The 21,698-nt window shown below is 37.5% G+C and overlaps 1 protein-coding gene across 1 annotated transcript; it reads left to right on the top strand.

The window, feature by feature from the left end:
• The first annotated feature begins 7,107 nt into the window (after positions 1–7,107).
• Positions 7,108–21,318, top strand: LOC136268100 (uncharacterized). The gene is made up of 30 exons (XM_066063331.1): positions 7,108–7,238; positions 9,354–9,457; positions 9,680–9,799; positions 9,884–9,984; positions 10,037–10,141; positions 10,369–10,491; positions 10,556–10,678; positions 10,728–10,844; positions 11,188–11,310; positions 11,368–11,490; positions 11,572–11,694; positions 11,756–11,881; positions 11,940–12,320; positions 12,372–12,530; positions 12,584–12,706; positions 12,762–12,887; positions 12,940–13,062; positions 13,112–13,492; positions 13,540–14,942; positions 14,999–15,149; positions 15,211–18,876; positions 18,938–19,105; positions 19,160–19,345; positions 19,403–19,582; positions 19,635–19,802; positions 19,857–20,024; positions 20,255–20,334; positions 20,460–20,580; positions 20,636–20,917; positions 21,001–21,318. Exons 2-30 carry the CDS (start codon positions 9,354–9,356, stop codon positions 21,090–21,092), a joined length of 9,246 nt encoding a protein of 3,081 aa, XP_065919403.1. The 5' UTR covers positions 7,108–7,238; the 3' UTR covers positions 21,093–21,318.
• The last annotated feature ends 380 nt before the right edge of the window (positions 21,319–21,698 follow it).

Genomic DNA, 21,698 nt, shown 5'->3' with positions numbered 1-21,698 from the left:
TCTTTGTAAATTCTTTTTTTTCCTGGGCACATCAGCAGAGCTGCCTGCCCAGTAATAGTAAATAAATAAATAAATAAAGTACATGCAGGAATACCATGCATCAATACCCAAAGATTAGCTCAGTGGTGATTTTAAATTACTAAACTCCTGCACAGACCCAGCACTGGAAAACGATTATAGCCCGGAAAAAAAAACCTTAATACATATTTAGCTAACTAAATTGTTGATGACAAACTTGTTAGCTATATATATCCATAGTGCTACTTATACATTTATAGATTTTTTCTTTGAAAGAAATAGAAACTGAAATCGAATGATCAATTTAACCTTGGCCTTGTCACAATCAGATCAGTGATCATTGGATCAGGTGATAATTGAGCAGGAGCTCCTGTGCGCAACAGACGACATGCAGAACACATGCAATATGACACTGAAGTGTAAGGTTTAACCGTTTTCCATGATGAGTTGCAATGCACTATATGCCTGGGGATGACATTGACTCTAGGTTCACTGCATCCAGTTGCTATTCGGTTGTCCACAATATATTTATTTAGTAAGGCTTTATACCAAAAGTGCTAGAAGGTCTGTGGTCCTACAGCCTGCTTAAACATGTCATACATTATAGGTAGCTATAAGTTTGAAAAGTTGCAGATTCCATCTTTATATATGTGAGGGGGTATATATGTAGGAAAAGGGACCTATAGCAGTTAGACATGGAATTTATCGTATTGTATTGTATTGTATTAATGCTTTACAGTGACCAGCACTGATTTGAGTTATGCTAATCAAAGAATTCCACAATTTGCTACCTATTCATACTCCAAGTCAATACTCAATTGTTTCATAAAGGTATGAAGAATTTAAATACAAGTGTACTTTCCTAATGTATGTAATTTACTATATTTACCTAACAATAAACGAAAATTTACTGACTTTTACTCACAAGTTTAAAAAGTCTCTATAGGTCCCTTTTCCTATGTCCCCTCACATATTATTCCATAAATCCCTATACAGTGTCAACTTATATATTGGTCAAAAGGACTACAGTGGAACCTCTCTATTATGGACATTTTGGGACCCAGAATTTTGGCCACTTTTTGCTGTAATATAGAAGTTTTCCTCAGAGGTAAAAAATGTATTAACCAGACCTGTTGGGACCAAATATTTAGTCCTTATTATGGAAGTTTTTTCTATTGTGTCCTTAATTCGGGGAGTTTGTTAAGAGAGGTTCCACAGTAACCGGATAATCACTGTCTTTAATGTATCTTATATTGTAGGTTGGTTACTTGTTTAGCACCTTTACAGAAGAAAGTATAGAATTTACATGTATAACACTGTAATATAATTATAAAGTCAATTAAGGTAGAAGATAATCATTCTGTATGGACAGCTATATCTCCATCAATACTGATAGTTTTATTCAGCAAAACTTGTGCATGCAATGTGTGAGGTCGCTATATGTAATTTGTACAAAGTGACCTGTTACCAACTTTAAGAGGTTAAAAATTTAGTTCAAAGGCATAGCTAATACTTTAAATAAGCCAATGTATTAGTTAGCATGAAAGTCTAAAATTTTTAGTTCTATATCTATAGAAACAGTACTGAGAAATTTGAAAAATTTCCTCTAGAGTAAATAATAATATATGCATCTTATTCAACTCAAAGGTTTATATACAGTACAGACTATATAGCTATATGCTGAAAGTTTCAGCAGAGTAAATAATAATATATGCATCTTATTCAACTCAAAGGTTTATATACAGTACAGACTATATAGCTATATGCTGAAAGTTTCAGCAGATTGGCAAGCAGTGAAATTAATACTCTTTATCTGACATGTCATAGCTGGTCCAGAGGTTACATAAGGTGACACCCACCCATTGCAAAACTTCTGCTAAAATGAAAATTATACTCATACGACATTGTCTGTATGTGTACACAAATGTAGTACATATATATAGTCCAATTTCATGAACAGCTTGTGTTTCCATTTGCAATGACCATGCATATATATATATATATGCATTATCAATTTACCAGGCCATTTTGATGAAATGCTACCTGAAAGAAAGCCTTAATTTAAGAGATCCTCTTGCAAAGCATTTATATGCAAAATTGTGAACATTTATTTATACACAAAACCTTTCTTGCTAACCATGCAACTATACAGATCTGTGCTGGTTGTTAAATACATATAGTTGCTATAATATTATCAACTAACCGTCTAAGACTATGCATACAAACAGAAATAGTTACTATTATTTTGTGTAAGTTGATCTTAATGCTGCATAACTTTTTACCACATTGTAAAGGCTAGTAACCATTATTACTTTCTATGGAAAATTTCAGTGAACATCATGCACCAATCAGTTAGTGGTGTAGCTGTGAAGTGCAAACATGAAAGGTCTATATAGCGCTGTTGTATGATTATTGAAGATGCTTAACCCTGTATAATATCGCTGTGTTAAGGGAAATTGTTTACTTTTAGACAAAAGATATGGACTTATTATATAAGTGGGATGAGTTACAATCACCATGCATTCATACTCATGTCCCAACAATAATGCTATACAAACCTTCTCTTTTAATTTGTGCATAATAACAGTTATAGTGATATAGAATTGTGTTAGCTATATTCTGATTTTAATATTAAATGTTTTTGGTGGTGGTAGAAAATTGTTTCTGTGTAAATGGTTCCTTAACTTCTACTTGCTGTCATAAATCAAAGCAGTTACTACAGGGGTATAACATATGTACGTAGATGTACTAATATTGTAACTCTAATCAGGAGTACTGGGGACAATGACATTATGGAGTCAACATTCTTTACGATATGTCCAGAAAGACAGACTACTCTCACTATTGAAAACAGTAGCTGTGGAGCAACTAGTATCACTGACTGCAGAAGTAAGTTTTATACACTTCAAATATTCTGATCATTTCAGCTTTCCTTGTTTACAGCTGTGAGCTTACTTTGAAGTTACAGCGTAATGCAAAATGGCTTAGCACCATGTATAGAGAATGTGAAAAGGACACGTTCCAGATGGATAGTGACCAAAATTCCTGTTTCCCCTGTGGTGATTTATTAGGCACTGTAGGAACAGGAGCATCAAGAACAGAAGATTGCATGGGTATGTATGATGTAATAAATGCATATGACTGCTTACAGAAAAGTGCCATCCTGGAAATTATTCTGCTAGTGGGTTTGAGCCATATGCTCGATGTCCTACAGGGAGATATAAAGAGAATTATGAGCAGTGTGGTTGTTTTGAATGTCCACCTGGAACCACAACAGCATATACAGGAACTCCTGATTCAGATCACTGTGTTGATAAAATACATAAATTTACAACTATGTATCTACATACACATACATACGCACATATGTACCAGAATGTACCAAAAGACACACCAGAATTAAGTGATAAATGACCCGGCTTGTGAAAAGGCAGTTTACAGTTGGTTCATGCATACATTGTGTGACATACAGATATTATGACAAGCAGAATACCTTTTGTATTTTTATATAATCAGATACAATAAATTTATGCTACAATTATGTACAGGTAGGTTGTAGAATGTATGAAGATTTATATATAGAAATGTTTAATGTGATGCATATTTTATTACAGAACGGATTCCATCTAATTTCAGCAAATTATTTCCTACTGATATGAACCCTACCAGCAATATGTATTCATGTACTTGTTAGTTGCATGATCTCAAGTTTTTGCAAGGTATTGACTATATATATGCACATGTGTCATAGGATGCCAAGCTTCTGAAGAAGCAATTTCTAACAATTATAACTTTCTGGTACTAAGTCATGTATCACTACATGGCCTTATATATGATCCATTAATTCTTACATAGGAAACTTGCTCTATCATGGAGATGACGTGTCAATGAACAATGCACTATATGATGAAGAAGAAATTGATCACAAATAGTTGATTAGTGCTGAGTTTTTCACACAATATATCCAATTAGCTACTTAAGTATATTCATTTATCCATAAATTTATACATAAATATATACAAGCCAATTTTTAAATTGATGTATATATATATCTACTGATCATTATACTTGCAACTTGTTGTGCCTCTACAAAATTGTATGGGTAAAACTATTATGTGTATATATATGCATGCCTGTCCACAATTCTGTGCTATGTAAACCATGTAGCTAACTTCTTTGGTACCAAATACTGTTTAGTTTACTGAGACACTTTTGGAACTGCAGGTTTTCTAATTACATAGCTACGGTATTAAATTTCTGCAAGATTCCTCTAATATGTGTACAGAAAATGTGATCAATCACATGCATGCATGCATGCACAACATATAACTTCTATAGCTAAGTATTATGCTACTTATTATCCCTAACTAGAAATCTGCAACAAGACTGTCTGAATGCCCATTATATATAGCAGGGACTCGGAATCTTATCCCAGACCATAGTCTGCACATATACTGATGGTGACTTATCTCTATAGTTAACCACCAATCTAAAGAGTTCCCCATATACTATGAAAGGAAAATAATTTATTCTTAAGAGTATGTGACAAACTAATATTCTCTGCAGCGGTGTTAAATCCTCCTGGCTATGCATGGGAATTCTTAAGCGTATAGTGGTATACTCTTTGTTTGCTTTAACAGTGATCCTTGCAATTTAAGCCAATCAATTCAATTGCCTAAGAGCACATAAATTGAAAGAACTGCATGGAATCCCCTTAATTAACATACACGACATGATGTTATCATCATCTCCATTCAGAAAACATAAATTACAAGAGATGCATATAGCCATAGGGGCAAAATATCTTTGATAGCTACATAACTGCATGATATACTTGTAGCTGTTCATGCTAGCTATATATAGGCGGGAAACTACAAGAAGGTTGAAATCTTGACACTGAAACTGTCCGTGTATTTATAGACCTGCATGGCCTGGTGTATGACTCTAGGCAAGTGCCAGGAGCTAAACAATCTGGATCCAGAATTCCCTACAGTGCATGCAGCATTCCAACTTTACGTGACTGAAATGTAGTCACATATAGCTATAGTCCCCAGCACTATAGCTATCTACAAATGAGAGATAAACATCAATAATTTGACAATTACATGAACAATATAATTACAAGGGGTCAGGAGTCTAGTCCCAGGGTTATCAAGCTACTAAAAAGTAATAATAACTGGAGCCCTGGCAAGACAAAAAAAGTAGCTACTTATAAAACCAAACAATTATACATATATCAACAGATCAACTACATCCCATGATGCAGAAGCTCAAGAGTTAAATATCCTGTATGAACAGGAGATGGCAACACGAGCTGCCTGCTGAAGTGTGCAACGTATTACACTCTTTAGTAGATGGCATACAATACATACATTGTGAAGCTTTGTAACAGTCGCTGGCTTAGACAACCAACTTTAATTGTCACAAGATCAAGTGAAAATCTAGCATGTTGAAGGTCAAGCAGCAATGAACCGTAGCAATCTCTTTATGGTTCCTTGCAGCCAAAATGTGATGCTGAGTATTAGTAACCACGGAGAGTTCTATTAGATGATGGAATCTGTGGAAACCGGCTATTTTTATTTTTATTTAATAAAGCTTTACTGCACAAGTGCTGGAGGTCTGTAGGACACCTGGTCCTACAGCCTGCTCAAAGACATTAGTTACATAAGGTGTGTTTGAAAAGTTGCAGGAAGGAGAAAAAATCCATGACTGCATGTACCTTGAACCTGCAGCCATCCAATTTACGCTCAAACGCTTACAGGAGTCTACCAGGTGGTCAGGATGTTTTCTCCTTGTTATTGTCATGTAATTATATCCATAGGAATTCTAGAGAGTGACTCATTATCTCTAAGTACCCCAAGTAGAACCAAATGGACACTAACTAGCACAAAATCAGGTCTGCTTAAAGTAGATGTAATATTAGGTGGAATATTGGGGAACTAGCACTCGTCTGGTTGCCAGGAAGGTCAGCATAAAGCCTATAACATGGTGGTAAATCCTTCTTAAAGTTGTGAACAAGAACCTGCATGATGCCAAGTGTATCTCTTAATTGATCAAGTGCAATGGAACAACCAGTTAGCTAAAATATGGTTGGTTGTAGAGCTGGTTGTGACACCTTACAAACACCTTTGAATCTGGCTCACTGGAATATAATCAGTAGTCCAGTATGTAACCTTTGTCATTCTACTCAACCTCGCAATAAGAAAGAAAGTTGCTTTCATGTAAACCATACATCAGTCTTTTCCACAGGGGACAATTTTGTTCTAGAGTAACTATATCCAGAAATTTTTTGTTCTGTACAGTTAACGGTTTGAGAGTGGAATTCCAATAATCAACATGCAGGAATGTAAACTGCTACGAGCCCGTATATGTTAGAAACTGGTGTTTTACCAACAGAAAGAGCATTGAAATCAACACTTGGTGCATCCTGAAAGTCAGTAGATAAAAGAGACTGGTGCAATTCAACAACCATTGGGTCTACAGAGCATTCAATAGCCAGGATGTAAGACAGCTTAGCAGACTCCTTGAGGTGAGGCAAAAATGGAAGGTCTGAAACATCAGGATGAAAAATAGTTCCTGTAGTGCAATTTCGAGGTAAATTTAACCACTGCATGTCTTACAAACTTCAGCACAGATGGTTGGGCGGATTGAATGAGTGTCACTGAAAGCCGGCCTCTGCACAGCAATATGAAAGTGAAGTATACAGATGTCACAAAGTTTTAAGGATCTACATGCACTTTGTATTCCCCTCTAATACTGAGAACACTTGTCCATACACTGCAGATACAATAAGATTTGTTTTGTAACTTTTAAACATATAATTATAGACTATATATACCGCCATGTATAGATTGCGACATTTTTACACACTTCAGTGTAAGTATAGAGCTGGGCGCGCGACCTATAAACAATTCTGGTTAACGCGGCGCGCGTACAACTGTGAAAGATCGTGCATGTCTGGGTGTGGCACAAATACACTATAAACCCTGGTGCGTATATTAAGTACAATTCCCGGAAGCCATTGGTAGCCACATTGCCATTTATAGCAAATGAAAGCGCGTGACTTTCACGGCGCTATACAAATGCACAGCATGCAACCACACCTTCACTATATACGTAAGTGTTTAGTTAGCTACTGACACAAGGTTTTGTTGCAGCGCGGAATTGTTTGGAGAGGGTATAGCTCATTCGTTGCAGTTTCGTGTTGCTTCTAAAGCAAGGTAAAAATTGTACGTTTAATCAGTTGTGTGTAATAGAAGTATAGCTAATTATCTATATATTATATTGGATAATTTAACTAAATTTTCAGAGACCATAATAGAATGTCTGTAATGTATTTACTTGTACCTTGCAGGGCCTAATCAGCCTCGGCTGTCTGCCCTATTTAACCGATAATAATAATAATAGTGAAGTTAATATAAACAACTTAGGCCTTCTGGTATACAGGCTCTTTACCAAGTACTTTAATCATAATATACAAAAAAATTATTAGCTATATGCTGCGCGGGGCGTAGCTACATGCGCATGCGAGCGAGCAAATAAACATGACATTGCTGCCAATATAGCTACAGTATATTGCTTTGGCCAGTATCGTGGCGAAGTGAGGAGACAGTTACCATCATCGCGCACCCTTGTGAATGTATGTATATGGTGCTTGGCATGAACTTTAGGATATTTAGCTCAAAGATTTTCGCTTAAGCTCCTAGGCTATGGGTAAACACCTCGAACAGGCTCTGCCTTCTGTGTACACCCTCCATGCAGTGCCTAACTGGTAACATGAATAAAAGTATAGTAATTTGTAATTGAATTACTTGACGATGCATGCATGGGCCTATATAGTATAGCTCAGTACAGCGTGCGTTCAATTGCTAGCTACAATTTTACTCTACATCGTTTGTTTTCTGCACATGCAGACGACGACGTAACCTCAGGCTTGTATATATATATTGCACGTATGCAAAAACAACTATGCAGGTCCACCCCCGTTTTAGGCGTGCTTCAGTTAATTGTTCACAGCTCTGACTCATATAATAATTACTACATGGCTGTCCAGTACAATTAATAGACCTAGGTCTACAGTTTTCTGCATGTAGCTAGTCTATTTTGAAAACAGGCTAATAGCTTTAAATTATTCCCCTTAGTTTTATACGCCGGGCAGGCTCTTGTGCACACTATGATGCATCTGTCCGCAACAATGGCGCAATCACACTATAGCCTACGGGCTTTTTTTTTTTTTTTAATTAAATTTTTTTATTATTCCAACCCTAATGGCACTCCCATCCTCACCAATCTCTCATCACGCTATACTGACTGGAGACGTGCGGAGACAGTATAGGCACATGCAATATTTATATAGCTAATGTGCGACAACGCAGCGCAAAGGCCACATACTGCTACGCGATATTCGGCTTGAGTTTGCAGCAGCCTTGACACGCAATGACGGCGCCCGGGACTCAAGCATGACGGCGTCTTTTACAGTTGTCCAGCACGTGCCTTTCTTTGTGCTGGGGGTGGTAGGCAAGGTTAAAAAAGAAAAAAAAAGCATGATAGCTAGCACTCACCCCGAACCGAAAATAGGCTCTGTAACCACGCGAGACTAGCTACTGAATGCTGTCCATTATGCCGCAAATCGCTCGTTTCCCATGCATATAGAGAGAATTACAAAAGAAAAGTAAAACGCCTGTTTTATGACAGTGCTAAATTTTAGTGGAGGGGTAGTTATCCGATATTTCTGTTACACCTTTTCAGTCATTAAGTCAGTCACTATGTCAAGTCAATAAGTCTATTATTATTATTATTAAATACAAAGAAAAAGGCATTATGCCTGTGAGTCCTGCTCAATACAATAAACAATTACATTAAGAATAAAAGTTATCAATCAAAATTTTAAAGTTGTCAGTAGAATTAGACGACACTATAAGTCCTTGAAATTAGGTTAAGTAATCCTAAGGCTGCAGCACATGTTGCTGTTAGACCTTCAGTGCTGGTCACTGTAAAGTGTTAGTAATAGTAATATTTTCAAGGTTGAGCAGTGTCAAACTAAAAATTTCGCAGATTTGCAAGCAATCCCAATTACAATAATGGAGGTCTAAATATTTAGAGGATAAAATTTTCACTGCTAATATAGCTAATTTCAATTATAACAAGGAATCAACTAATTCATAATCATACAAACTGAACGGTAGACCAGCTACAGTCAAGTAAAATTTTTAAAACATTCAATGAGGCTGCATTAACTATGTGATGAGGTATGTTAGATTGTGTAGCTAGCAATGCTGTTATATAACTTGGGGCATATGCTGTGTTTGTGTGACTTTTATTCTCTTTTATACTAGATGTTGACGTACATAATATTTGGAGTGCTGGCATTTGCAGCTCTACAGTATCATACTGCTGACGCCCAGTGTACTAACAGTGGGTCATGTTCTGTCAGTCGACCGTAAGCAGAAAACTGTACTACTAATGTGTATTGCACTTCTACATATTTGTTAGGTGGTTACGAGCTACATAGAACTTTATTTCTTAGATATTTCCTAAAGTACTTTTTTAGGACTGGATGTGCAGTTGCATAGCTACATATATGTATATATATGCACACCTTGCACAAAGCTAGATGATTAGACATTAATTGTTTGCTTCTTGTGTTATTTTACACATACAGGACATGCTATGCAAGGTCATACTACTACTACAGTCAACGATACACTGCCTATTACCGAGCAAGTTATTCATACTCCTACAGTTGTGGATGGTGGGGTTGGAGAAGATGCCGACGTACAGTGTAAGTTAAATCTCTTTTCTATATGAACACATATGTATATATGCTATGTTGCTACATGCTCTGACTACACTTCATAATATATAGGTATTATCGAAGAGCCTATAATGCTTATCGCAGAAGAGGAGCATATAGGTCAACATCTTCATGTTGCTCAGGGTATTCAGGATCTCCTGGAAGTTGCAATCGTTAGTCATCACACTATTTTGTCCACGATACACTCTCTCTTGTTTTCCTTAGCTCTTTGCAGTGGCAGTAATGCCTGTCAAAATGGAGGAACATGCATTAGACCTAATACATGCTGCTGTACTAGGACTGGTTATGCTGGACCAAGATGCAATAATGGTAAGCTACTTTACTGCTTCATTTGCATTTAGTATATATAAATAACCCAATAGTGCTGGACGTATTATTTTTGTTAATTAAATATGCCTACCAACATTTATTTTAGAATAACTTAAGTCACATTGTTTAAATTTTAGTAGCATCAAACCTCCACTAGAATATGGATGCTCTACTACAGTTATGCCAAATGTAAAAGGCAGCACAGCTATATTTTCAATTTATTTCAGATTGTGATGAATGTCAACTTAACTACCACGGATGTGCACATGGTTGTGTGAACACACATGGTAGCTTCTACTGTACCTGCAGAATTGGTTATGAGCTAGATTCTGACAGACGTAGCTGTAATGGTGAGTTATTAATAGCTTTTATTGAAATTCTTGTTAATTTTATACATACACTATATTTTTACAGACATCAATGAGTGTGTCAGAGGAACACACAACTGTGATCAGAACTGTCACAACACAATTGGATCATTTTATTGTTCTTGTAACACTGGTTTCTTTTTATCTGCAAATGGATACACCTGCCATGGTACATTCATTAAATATTAATGGTTGCCATATCAACTGTATTTTGACAGACGTCAATGAGTGCACTTCAAACAACGGTGGTTGTCCACAACAATGTGTCAATACAAATGGCGGCTTCCGGTGTGAGTGTTTTCCAGGTTACTCTGGCGATGGCATAAGTTGCACAAGTACGTTTCTTTATCTACCCATAATTGATTGGTTGCAGTTACATACCTGCAGTTACATACCTTAATGATCATGCTTCATTGTAGAATCATTTAATTCATATATATGCTACAATTGTACATGATCATTTTTATACATTGTATGCATGTTATGGATAAACCTTTATCCATTGTATGTACTTGGAGACAATGCTGTACTAAATGTTAATATTATTCTTGTGGTTACTATACCTGATGTTGCATACCATGAGATCATCATCATTTACATAGTTCATTATGCAGTGTTTAAATACTTTACTATATAGTTACTTTACTAGTATGTATCAACATTTGATTTGGTTACTAGACATCAATGAATGTGCCACTGCCAATGGTGGATGTGAAGTGTACTGCACTGACACACAAGGTTCATTCACCTGTTCTTGCCAAGGTCATGAAATTCTTGACTCTAGTGGACTGTTCTGCATTGGTAAGTAAGAATTATATCATTGCAATAGCTGACAAATATATGCCCCTTAAATTGTAGATCATGATGAGTGTGCCACTGGTGCACATAACTGTGAGCAAATTTGCAACAATTTGCCTAACTACTGGCAGTGTAGCTGCAATCCTGGGTACAGGCTACGAACTGATGGGAGAACTTGTGCAGGTAAACATAGATGCACTGTAAAGTTGTAAATAGTGTGCACCTCAGTACACATATTATTTACATTAAATAATACTTATACAGATGTTAATGAATGCCTAACTAACAACGGAGGATGTGCTCACTCATGCACCAACAGTGTTGGTAGTTATACCTGCTCCTGCAGAACTGGTTATGTACTAGATACTGATAACCATGGCTGTATAGGTAAAATTAATATGATGTGTAACCACATTACACCACTGACTAATTGAATTTATTTATTTAGATGTTGATGAGTGCCTGGATCCCTCAGTTCATGCTTGTGAACATAACTGTGTAAATACTGCTGGCAGTTTCCATTGCACCTGTAATCCCGGTTACACCCTTGATGCTAATGGAAATACATGCACCGGTAAAGATCAGTTTTGTATTATTACAGTGACAGAGAATAATGTGATATTCTTGTACAGCTGATCCGTGTTCAACAACACTTGCTGCTCCACAAGATGGAAATATATCTTGCACTGGTGTAGCAACAGATGACAACTGTACATTTGGTTGCAATCCTGGATTTAGCTTGTTTGGTCAATTTGTATCAACATGTCAGCCAAACCATCTTTGGAGCTATCCCACACCAAGGTGTACAAGGCTACGATGTGATGGTCCCCCAGTGTCGCCCGACAATGGTTATGTAGTGCAGCCATGCAGTTATGCATTTGGACAGACCTGTCACATTGCCTGTGACACAGGATACTCATTAGAAAGAGGAGCAACTAACAGATCATGTATTGCTACTCCAGAGAATCCAGAAGATCCATTTTGGACTACTGACATTACAACCTTCTGTGGAGGTATACTATCATGCAATAGTTATACAAAATGTATTTATGTTGTTTATACAGATGTTGATGAATGCCAAAATAATTTTGGTGGATGTACCTGTGAGTCCAATATTCCTCCAGACGCTGGATGTTTCTCACAGTGCAGCAACACAATGGGCTCTTATAACTGCATATGTACTCAAGGATATATTCTTGAATTTGATCAGCTCACTTGTCAAGGTAATATGAAGAGATGCATCAGAACACACTATCACATATACACCTATGTATAGACCATGATGAGTGTGCACGGACCGATCATGGTTGTGAACATGAATGTGTTAATACTCATGGAACATATATGTGCATCTGTGACTGGGGATACCGACTGGACCCTGATATGAGAAATTGTAGTGGTATGTACTATTAATAATACTGTAAACAAGTTAATTCACATGCAACCACACATAGACATCGATGAATGTGCCGAGGGAATATCTGGGTGCAACCAAACATGTACTAACATAATAGGAAACTACAGTTGCTCTTGTGAACCAAACCTGTACACTCTTAATGCAGATGGACATGCTTGTGATGGTAAGAACTAATTATGATGAGGAAATATGTATGATAAAGAATTGTGCAACAGATGTGGATGAGTGTCTTACTAACAATGGCGGTTGTGATCACTTCTGTCACAACTACTATGGTGGACATGAATGTTCTTGCAGGCCGGGTTATACACTACAGGATGATGGGCGTGAATGTGTCGGTAAGTGCTGTGGAATATTATAAAGGGTAGTGTTATGCAATTTTCCTAGCTGACCCATGTGAGCCCATCATGGCACCACAAAATGGTAGCATAGCATGTACCAGTGGTATGGTTGGTGGAGCCACTGATGACAACTGCACTTTTGCATGTCACTTTGGATTTGAACTTGAAAATGCTAATCATCGTACTTGCCTGCCTAATCATACATGGAGTGGAGTAGAGACATACTGTCGTATCAAACAATGTCCCATCCTACAAGCCATTGGTAATGGCACAGTTCGTTTACCTTGTGCAACAGAATACACAACATTTTGTACGATGGATTGTGATCCTGGCTACTATCTAGTAGGAAATGCTGATCGTATGTGCTTTGTGGTAGATTTTGATGCTAATGAAGTAAACTGGGTTGGAGAGTATGCAGAGTGTAATGGTAAGTAAAATATAAACTTTTCATGTCAGTGACATCTCTTTGTTTAGAAATCACACCATGTGCACCTACTCCATGTCAACATGATGCTCCCTGTTATGTTGGAGGAGAAGATTACTACTGCAACTGTTTAGATACTGGGTACACTGGAAAGGATTGTCAAATAGGAAAAGTTGAATTTCCAGTGTTTGGCTTCCCCACTCTTCGTCCTGGTGTTTCATCTACTCCCTTCCCCATCTTTGCTTCTCCTGATAATGAATTGATTATTATACCAGTTGCCTTCAACTGTACCTTTGTTCCAGAACAAATTACAATTACAGCACCAGCTACAAGTGGACAATTCATTGTGACTTGCTGGGGAGCTGGTATTGTCACACTAACCTTCACACTTGATGGTGCCAATGCTGGGGTATACACTATTCCTCCTCCAAGTATCTTATATATCACTCCTGATCCTCGACCAGCCAATGTATCAAATATCTTTGACCAATTAGATATTCCAGAGGGATCATTACCACCAGCAACAGATCCTGACACAGGAGAAGCAACAAACCCTCAGATCATACCAATCATGGGTGATGATGGAGAAGAAGTTGATGTTTCATTTTCATCCACAAGTGGTTGGTGTAGGAATGAGGACAACACACTTTCAACTTCAGGTGTTGCCTATCTAGACAATGCTGGAATAACCATTCCCATTGCATTGCAAGGGGCCACTATTAATACAGACACTCTAGAAGTTGATTATACTGACCCTTCCACTGTAAATAACTCTTGTTCTAATAATACAAATATTTTTGAAGCAGTCGACATCCAAGAGTTTGTGAGTGAAAATTCTTTGGCCAATCAATATTTTGATGGTGTTTCAACCTTGATTCCATCATGGTTAGATTTCTATGCTAATCCACAAACTAGCCTTGATAGTGTAGGAGGAAATGAATTCATAGTAAGCATTGAACCTGGTAGTGAAGTGGTAGAAAGAATGCCTTGTAGCCGTCTGCCTATTGAAACTGAAAATCTTTGCATAGTGTTGCCATACACTGGCAGTTTACAAGTGACTGTTGGAGGTTTCAATATCACATTTGAATCTGAAAATGGCATATGCTTTGTTAGTTCTGTTTCCTCTGGTGCTACCAGTCCTATTTTCATTGGTGGATTTGATAATGATGCCGAGAAAGATGCACTGGCAATGTTGGGCTTCATGCAGGATTTAGCTAACAATGGATGGAATGCTGATGTGGGAGGTGTAGGACTTGGAACCACTGGACCTGTTGCTGCAGAGATGACATTTGAACCATTCAGAACTCCTTTTGGTACAACTACTGGAAATCTTCCTGCACCAGATGTTTGGATGAATGGCAATCTTGACAAGGAGTTTGGTTCTTCCTCTGCTTCTGGACTTAGTATTGAACTATCTGGTGATGCATACTTGGATGTTCCTGATGTTGCTAATGTGAGGAAATGCTATTATAGATATGCTACATTATTAATACTATCATTTTTATACAGATTTTAGATGGACCACCTGCAGGATCTATTGGTCAGTGGACTTGTGTGGCTACTGGTAGTATTGGTGTTGATGTAAACTTTGAAATGGATGGAGAGATGTCTAATGTTACTATTACCGGTACTGATACCCAGATTCTCAGTGTGTTTGGAGGTATGTTCTACCTAACTTCATATTAATGATATATTATTCACTTGCTGTTTTACACTTACAGGATTTCCACGTGATTCCATCACTGATCCAGCTGGTATATTCTTCAGAGGTACAGGACAGCTGTCTCCAGATCTCTTCAACCAGTATTCTGAAGATATTGATGTGTATATTACTCTAAATGAAAACAATGAGGCTACAGGGTTTGGATGTATCATAACAGGTAGCATTCGCATAACAGAAGCCTTGTCATTGGACAACATTGACATTGAAATCAACACATTCAACTGGAGCAATGACAATCCTTTGTGGTACAGAAATGATGTACCAGAATCTCAAGTCATCACCATTTCGAGACCAGAAGAGGAGCTCGTACTGAATGGAATGATAACCATCTTACCTGACAGAGGTGTGTATGCAGAACCCAGCATCCTCATATACTACCCAAGTGGTTCAGGTGGTAGTTATACAGGCTACTGCTATTCCAGAGTTAATGTATTTGGCACTAGCATCAACACAGTAGTAACTACAGTTGGATATGATGTTTACATTTCTAGCCCAGGAGCAATTACAATCTTTGACAGGTATTCAGCATACTTGTGGTGTACAGCATCTCTTGATGGAGTCTACTCTTGGGAATATCTGGAGTTTGAGGTTGTAGGATACTTTGAAACTGATGGCTCTGACCCTGAAGTGGATACTGTTGTTGAACAAATTACAAATAATGCATGGGATGGTATCATGACAAAGGCTAATATATCAAAACAACGTCACATGAATGCTATGGATGCACTAAATCGTGCTGATGAAGCACTTAATGCTAAAAAGGAAGAAAGAAATGCTGCACAAATTGCATACAATGATTCACTTGATGCTTTGGGTGAAGCTAATGATAATGTCACGAGCACGCGTAACACACTTAGCAGCATTAGACAGCAGGTTGCTGCCATTCAACCACAAGTTGATAACATACAAACAAGACTAAATGGCCTCTGTACACCCATAGAATGCCCAGCAACTTGTTTACCTGCATCAACCTGTACTACATGTACTGATACTATAGAAACTCAGACCTTCTCTGAGTGCGATGCCACATGTTATGAAGATACAGCTAGACGAATCGATGCTGGTACAAAGATGGTAGATTGCTGGGAATATGATGAGGTAGCGATTGAACAAATCGAAGCATCTTGTGGATGGAGATCAAATGATTACATTGATTATGGATGTAGGTCTAGGAGATACAATTTGATGTTGTTAAATAGTCAGGAATCATCTTGCACTGAGCCTGCTAATGATTATCCCTATGTTGCTGACAGAGAATCTTATGACTGCACGATGCCATGTGAAAATTCACCCCAGACGGTTGATATTGACTATACATGCTGTTCTAGGGATCCTTGTGGTATGCAACTAAGTGAAAAAGATTGCTTACTCTTCAACCAAGCTTGCATGACATTCCGAGATGTGGCACTTGCTAATGGTACACATGGCATGAGCACAGATGTTGTATCACTATTAAGGATGGAAGGAGAAGCTGAACAAGCCTACAATACAGCTGTTTTTGCTAAGATGATAGCTGAACAGATGGTAAATACCACGAGAAACATGGTGAACACCTTAGAAAGTGAATACAGGGACACTCTTGCAACTGCGGAGACTGCTCGAAGTCAGCTTAACAATATAACGGAGGAAGTCACCAACTATCTTGCAGTATATGATTATATACAAGATTTGTCTGATGGTAATGGTCTGCAAATTGTAAACATTAGTTTTGTGTCATTTCAAAATGTCAGTGATCCAAATAACCTTTTAGAATTGGTGATACAATACACAGTTGGTGAAGAATCCACCTCAAATTACATTGAAGGAAATGCATATGGAACATTTGATTTCTCCAATGACAATATTATGGACATCATTGTGTTTGATGTGATGGCTACAGTTGCAAGGTCTATTTTCAGTCAAGCGCAGACTGTAAAGAGAGATGCTTCTAGACCAAGACGTCAACAAATAGTTGATCCAGGTTCTAATGCTGTCCTGAGTGAATTTCAAGAGAACTGCATTACTTTGAGAAATGCTGAAGAAACATTGGAAGATCTTATAGCTTCACTAGGTCGGTTGAACACTCAGTACCAAACAAGTTACAGCAATTTACAGAGTGTGATGAATGAAGTTGATATGCTTCAAAGCACCTATTCTACTTCAGGAGTTGGAAATACAATGTTTGTTAATAATGCAACCTTTCAAACTCTGAATGACACGACTTATGTAGTGAATACTGATGCAGCACAAGCATTGGGAATTGATGTCACAACAATCCGAATAACTGACAATGCAGACTTGATGCAGGCACAACAAATAATTGATAGTCAGTTGAGCTACATTAGAATGCAAATGGAGAGTCTTGGACGTAGTATTTTTGTCTCTTGGACTCAGCAAATCCGCAGTATGATACTGGGTGCACAAACTGATAATTGTTTCTCATTTGCAGATTGTGCTGCTTTGCTAGTCCATGAAATTAGAGACATCCTTGCTGCTTCACCAGCTGACTTGGTAGGATCACTTCCCTCAACTTTTGAACAGACATCTCAAGAATTTCTGGAAATAACATCTAGCAGTAATCTGACAATTGCTGAAGCTTACAACAGAAGCATAGCAATGGCTCAAGTAATTGCAAGATTACAAAACATTAGCTATTGGTGTGCCACTCCACCAAGGATCACAGAACAACCGCAATCATTTGGATTGTTCACTGTTGGCCAGTATTACTTTATAACGTGTTCTGCTATTGGAGACCCTACACCAACATACACATGGTGGAAGGATGGTGAACTTGTTCAAGGTGCTACTGAGAACACACTAGTTTTCATGCAACTGACTCTTGATGATGATGGCATTTATACTTGCGTGGCTAGCAACTTGGTGCATAGTGTAAGATCAATGCCTGCTATTGTCAAAGTACAAACCATCCCAACTATTGTTACCCAACCAACAGATTTTGATACATATGTGTGTTCTGTTAATGGTGCACTATTCCAAGTTAATGCTACTGGAATGCCAGCTCCACGTTATCAATGGTACTTTAGACACACTACTAGTACTGTAAACATTCCCATTGATGGTGCCACATCAAGTGTTCTCCTCATCGAGCTGCCGCAAGCAGATAATGAAGGCATTTACTTCTGTAATGTAAGCAACAGCAGAGGGAGTGTACTAACTGATGAAGTGAGTCTACACCTGCTGGAGTATGAAATTACTCGTCTTAGTGCTCTGATTTCATTCACTATCTCACGATGTAATGGATCTGACCAGGACTATGTCTACACCTATGCCTATCCAGTACCTGTTGATTATTCCACAGCATTTTATGAAGCTGTTGCCTATGCTTTACAAAACTTGACTGACATCAACTTACTTGATCCATTAAACTACTATGCAGAGTTTGACATCACAGAAAACGGAGGTAGAGTAGAAATAGATATAGTGACTCCTGCTCCAGAAGAAGATGACTCAGACTGTAACCACATCGTTAATGTAGCAGAATATCTCACTACTGTCAGTACCCAGCTTAATGCCACACTAACGACATTCCGTGATGAAATTACATCACAAAATATTCTGTTTAGGATCAACAATGCAGACTACTGTGTTGATACACTATCAATCCGACCTGATGCACCGTTTTGTCCTGGAAGGGCACAAGGAGGATTTGAAGGAGTTCTTTGCCGTAAGTCACTTAGTAACTATCACATACAGTTGTTTGATTTATGCTCCTTCTGTTATTATAGCTGAATGTCCACCTGGTACATATGGAAATGTGGAGAATGGTGTACAAGTGTGTAGTGAATGTCCTAAAGGAACCTACCAAACTGCAACAGGCCAAACTCGATGTATTAGTTGTCCAGCTAACACTACCACTCAATTCACTGGAACAAGAAGTGCTAGCCGATGTTATTGTGAGTAATATTGCTGCAATACTAGTAGATGTCACCTACAATTTTTTTTCACAGTCCCATGTGAGCCTGGCTATTATTCTATCAATGGATTGGAAACAGCTATTCGAGGATTCCTGGCTGACTGTAGACCATGTGCAATTGGCTATTACCAACCAATGAAGGAACAAACAAGTTGTATTCCTTGTGCAGATGGAGAAAATACTGGAACTATTGCCTCCATCAGCAGAGAACAATGTCTTCGTAAGTAAAATATAAACACAGCTATGTCCATATAAGATCTGTTGCAATGACTATTAGGTAAATGTGATCCTGGCTGTGCAAATCCTGAATATGGGTTGACACCTTGTCAGAAATGTGAAAAAGGACGATACAACAGTTTTGTGCAGTCAACGTTTTGTCTGGAATGTCCAGAAGGCCAGAGTACTCTGACATTCAATGATAGTGTTTGTGGAGCTACAAGCATTAATGACTGCAAAAGTAAACAGTATAGATGTAACACACTTATACATCATATAATTTTATCTTGTAGCTGTGTGCTTACCTGGCTCATACAGTGTGGAACAAACTGGATTGGAACCATGTGAACTATGTGCCAAGGACACCTACCAGGATTTCAATGACCAGAATGATTGTATATATTGTGGTAACTTGTTTGGAACATTGGGAACTGGAGCATCACATCCAGATGATTGCATGAGTACGTATTATTTAAAATTGAAATAATTTATAGAGATCAATAATTGTTCTACAGAGAAATGTGGACCTGGAAATTATTCAGCAAATGGATTTGAACCATGCATGTTATGTGAACAAGGAAAATACCAGGATGGTTATGAACAGCGTGAATGCATCGCATGTCCAAAAGACCAAACTACTGGATATTTGGGCACTCCTGATAGTAAACACTGTGTTGATGCAAGTAAGTTATAAAGCAGTTGCAGGAATCATACAAAATCACATAGCTGGTAGATCATTTTGTAAATAGATATATCTGCAGAACACATTTGAACAGCAAACTGCACTATAATAATTGGCTAGTCTGCTACATTTATAGCACTTTGTTTCTAAAATAATCATGTCTTGTGATTCCTTGTGTGTACTTTAATCTACGCATTAATTAATTATATTATCTTTTTCATTGTTATATAGACAAAATACCTAAAAATTATGAACCTGATCCATTCCCTATGAACATGTCCCGAATTGTGGTGCCACCAGTTCCATCAAAGGTATGTAAATACATAATTCAGTCAATCACCAATAATTGCTACTGTTCAATAACAAAGAACTACTTTTTGAAAGTCCATTTTTACAAGGTTGTGCATTACTATAAAGTAAGTAAATGTGCTTACAGGTTACAGGATCTAATCCTGGTAATACTGATCGTGATGATGCAAGTAGTCACAATGATGATACTGGCAGAGAGATTGGCATTGTAGTGGGAATCTCAGTTGTAGTATTAATAATCATCGCTGGTGAGTTTGGTCCATTTTTATTCCATCAATCAAAAGATCTTTCTTTTTTCACTAGTCATTCTGATTGCTGCTCTGGTATACTTCAGATCACGAGGCAGTGACCCTGTTACTGTTAAACATCGTCAACTTACAGAGGACAAAAGTGTATTATGGAAGGCTGGAACTGGAAATCTTCGAGTGGAGCCCAACAATCGTGTGTCTCGCATCTCTACTGCTACTGATGGATTCTCAAACCCTGTATACTCAATGGAGGATGCCATTTCAACATGTGAAACGGACAATGTTTCTGGTGATCTTGTACACAATCCAGTGTTTATGGATGATGACATGTTACAAGGTATCAAATGTACCATTGAAATGTCATTATATTTCTTATGGAATGTAGAACCATAATAATTATATGATTTTGTATAATTTCAGGTGATTCTGCTTTAGATAACCCACTCTACCAAGGAGATGATGTATCGATGGAAAATGCCTTGTATGATGATGATGAATTTGACCATAAATAACTGATATGACTTGTCTTAGCATTATATTTTTTGTTGTTGTACTATGTTTATTGTGCATGGAGTATATATGCAACCACAAACATTAGATTGTAAAAAAAACAAAAAAAACACCACTTATGTATTTTGTAAAGAATTAGATATTATAATATTCTTTGTAAATCCATATTAATTTGGTCATCGCATAACTTGTACTGTTTACCACAAAAGATTTACTATAATATATAAATGTTGATGGTAGGGACCATTTAAGGTAGTGTACTAAATGACTATAAAAGCCCAGACCTCTATCACTAAAATGGAAGTCTTTGCTTGGACGTCTATTATTTTGTAAATGCAATGCATGCCCTATAGATTGTATGTAATTTATTGCAACACAATAAATTGAAGTTAGCATGCCTTGGTGTGGGCGTAGAATAAATACTGTGCAAACCTACATATCATATCACAGGAAATGAAGCCAACATGCTTTAGTGATAAAATAAGAGAAAATTAATAGCCTTTTGGGTGAAGGAAATTAAATTCAGCAACACATGTTCAGAGTACATGAGATGAATGCAAGGTCCATTGGAGCATTGCACATTAGCATATTGCTAGCACCATGAATTG

The sequence above is a fragment of the Dysidea avara genome, chromosome 10, assembly GCF_963678975.1.
Source record: "Dysidea avara chromosome 10, odDysAvar1.4, whole genome shotgun sequence".
NCBI classification, from domain to species: domain Eukaryota; kingdom Metazoa; phylum Porifera; class Demospongiae; order Dictyoceratida; family Dysideidae; genus Dysidea; species Dysidea avara.
Note: the sequence above shows the minus strand (reverse complement) of the source record. Positions and strands in the feature narration are given on the sequence as shown.

What these genes read in the sequence shown, in the direction of transcription:
- LOC136268100 (XM_066063331.1), top strand. Translation starts at nt 9,354, where the DNA reads ATGTTGACGTACATAATATTTGGAGTGCTGGCATTTGCAGCTCTACAG. An exon ending in CAGCAGAGAACAATGTCTTC is followed by an intron (nt 19,346 to 19,402) that starts GTAAGTAAAATA and finishes AATGACTATTAG; the next exon opens with GTAAATGTGATCCTGGCTGT. An exon ending in TGCCACCAGTTCCATCAAAG is followed by an intron (nt 20,335 to 20,459) that starts GTATGTAAATAC and finishes ATGTGCTTACAG; the next exon opens with GTTACAGGATCTAATCCTGG.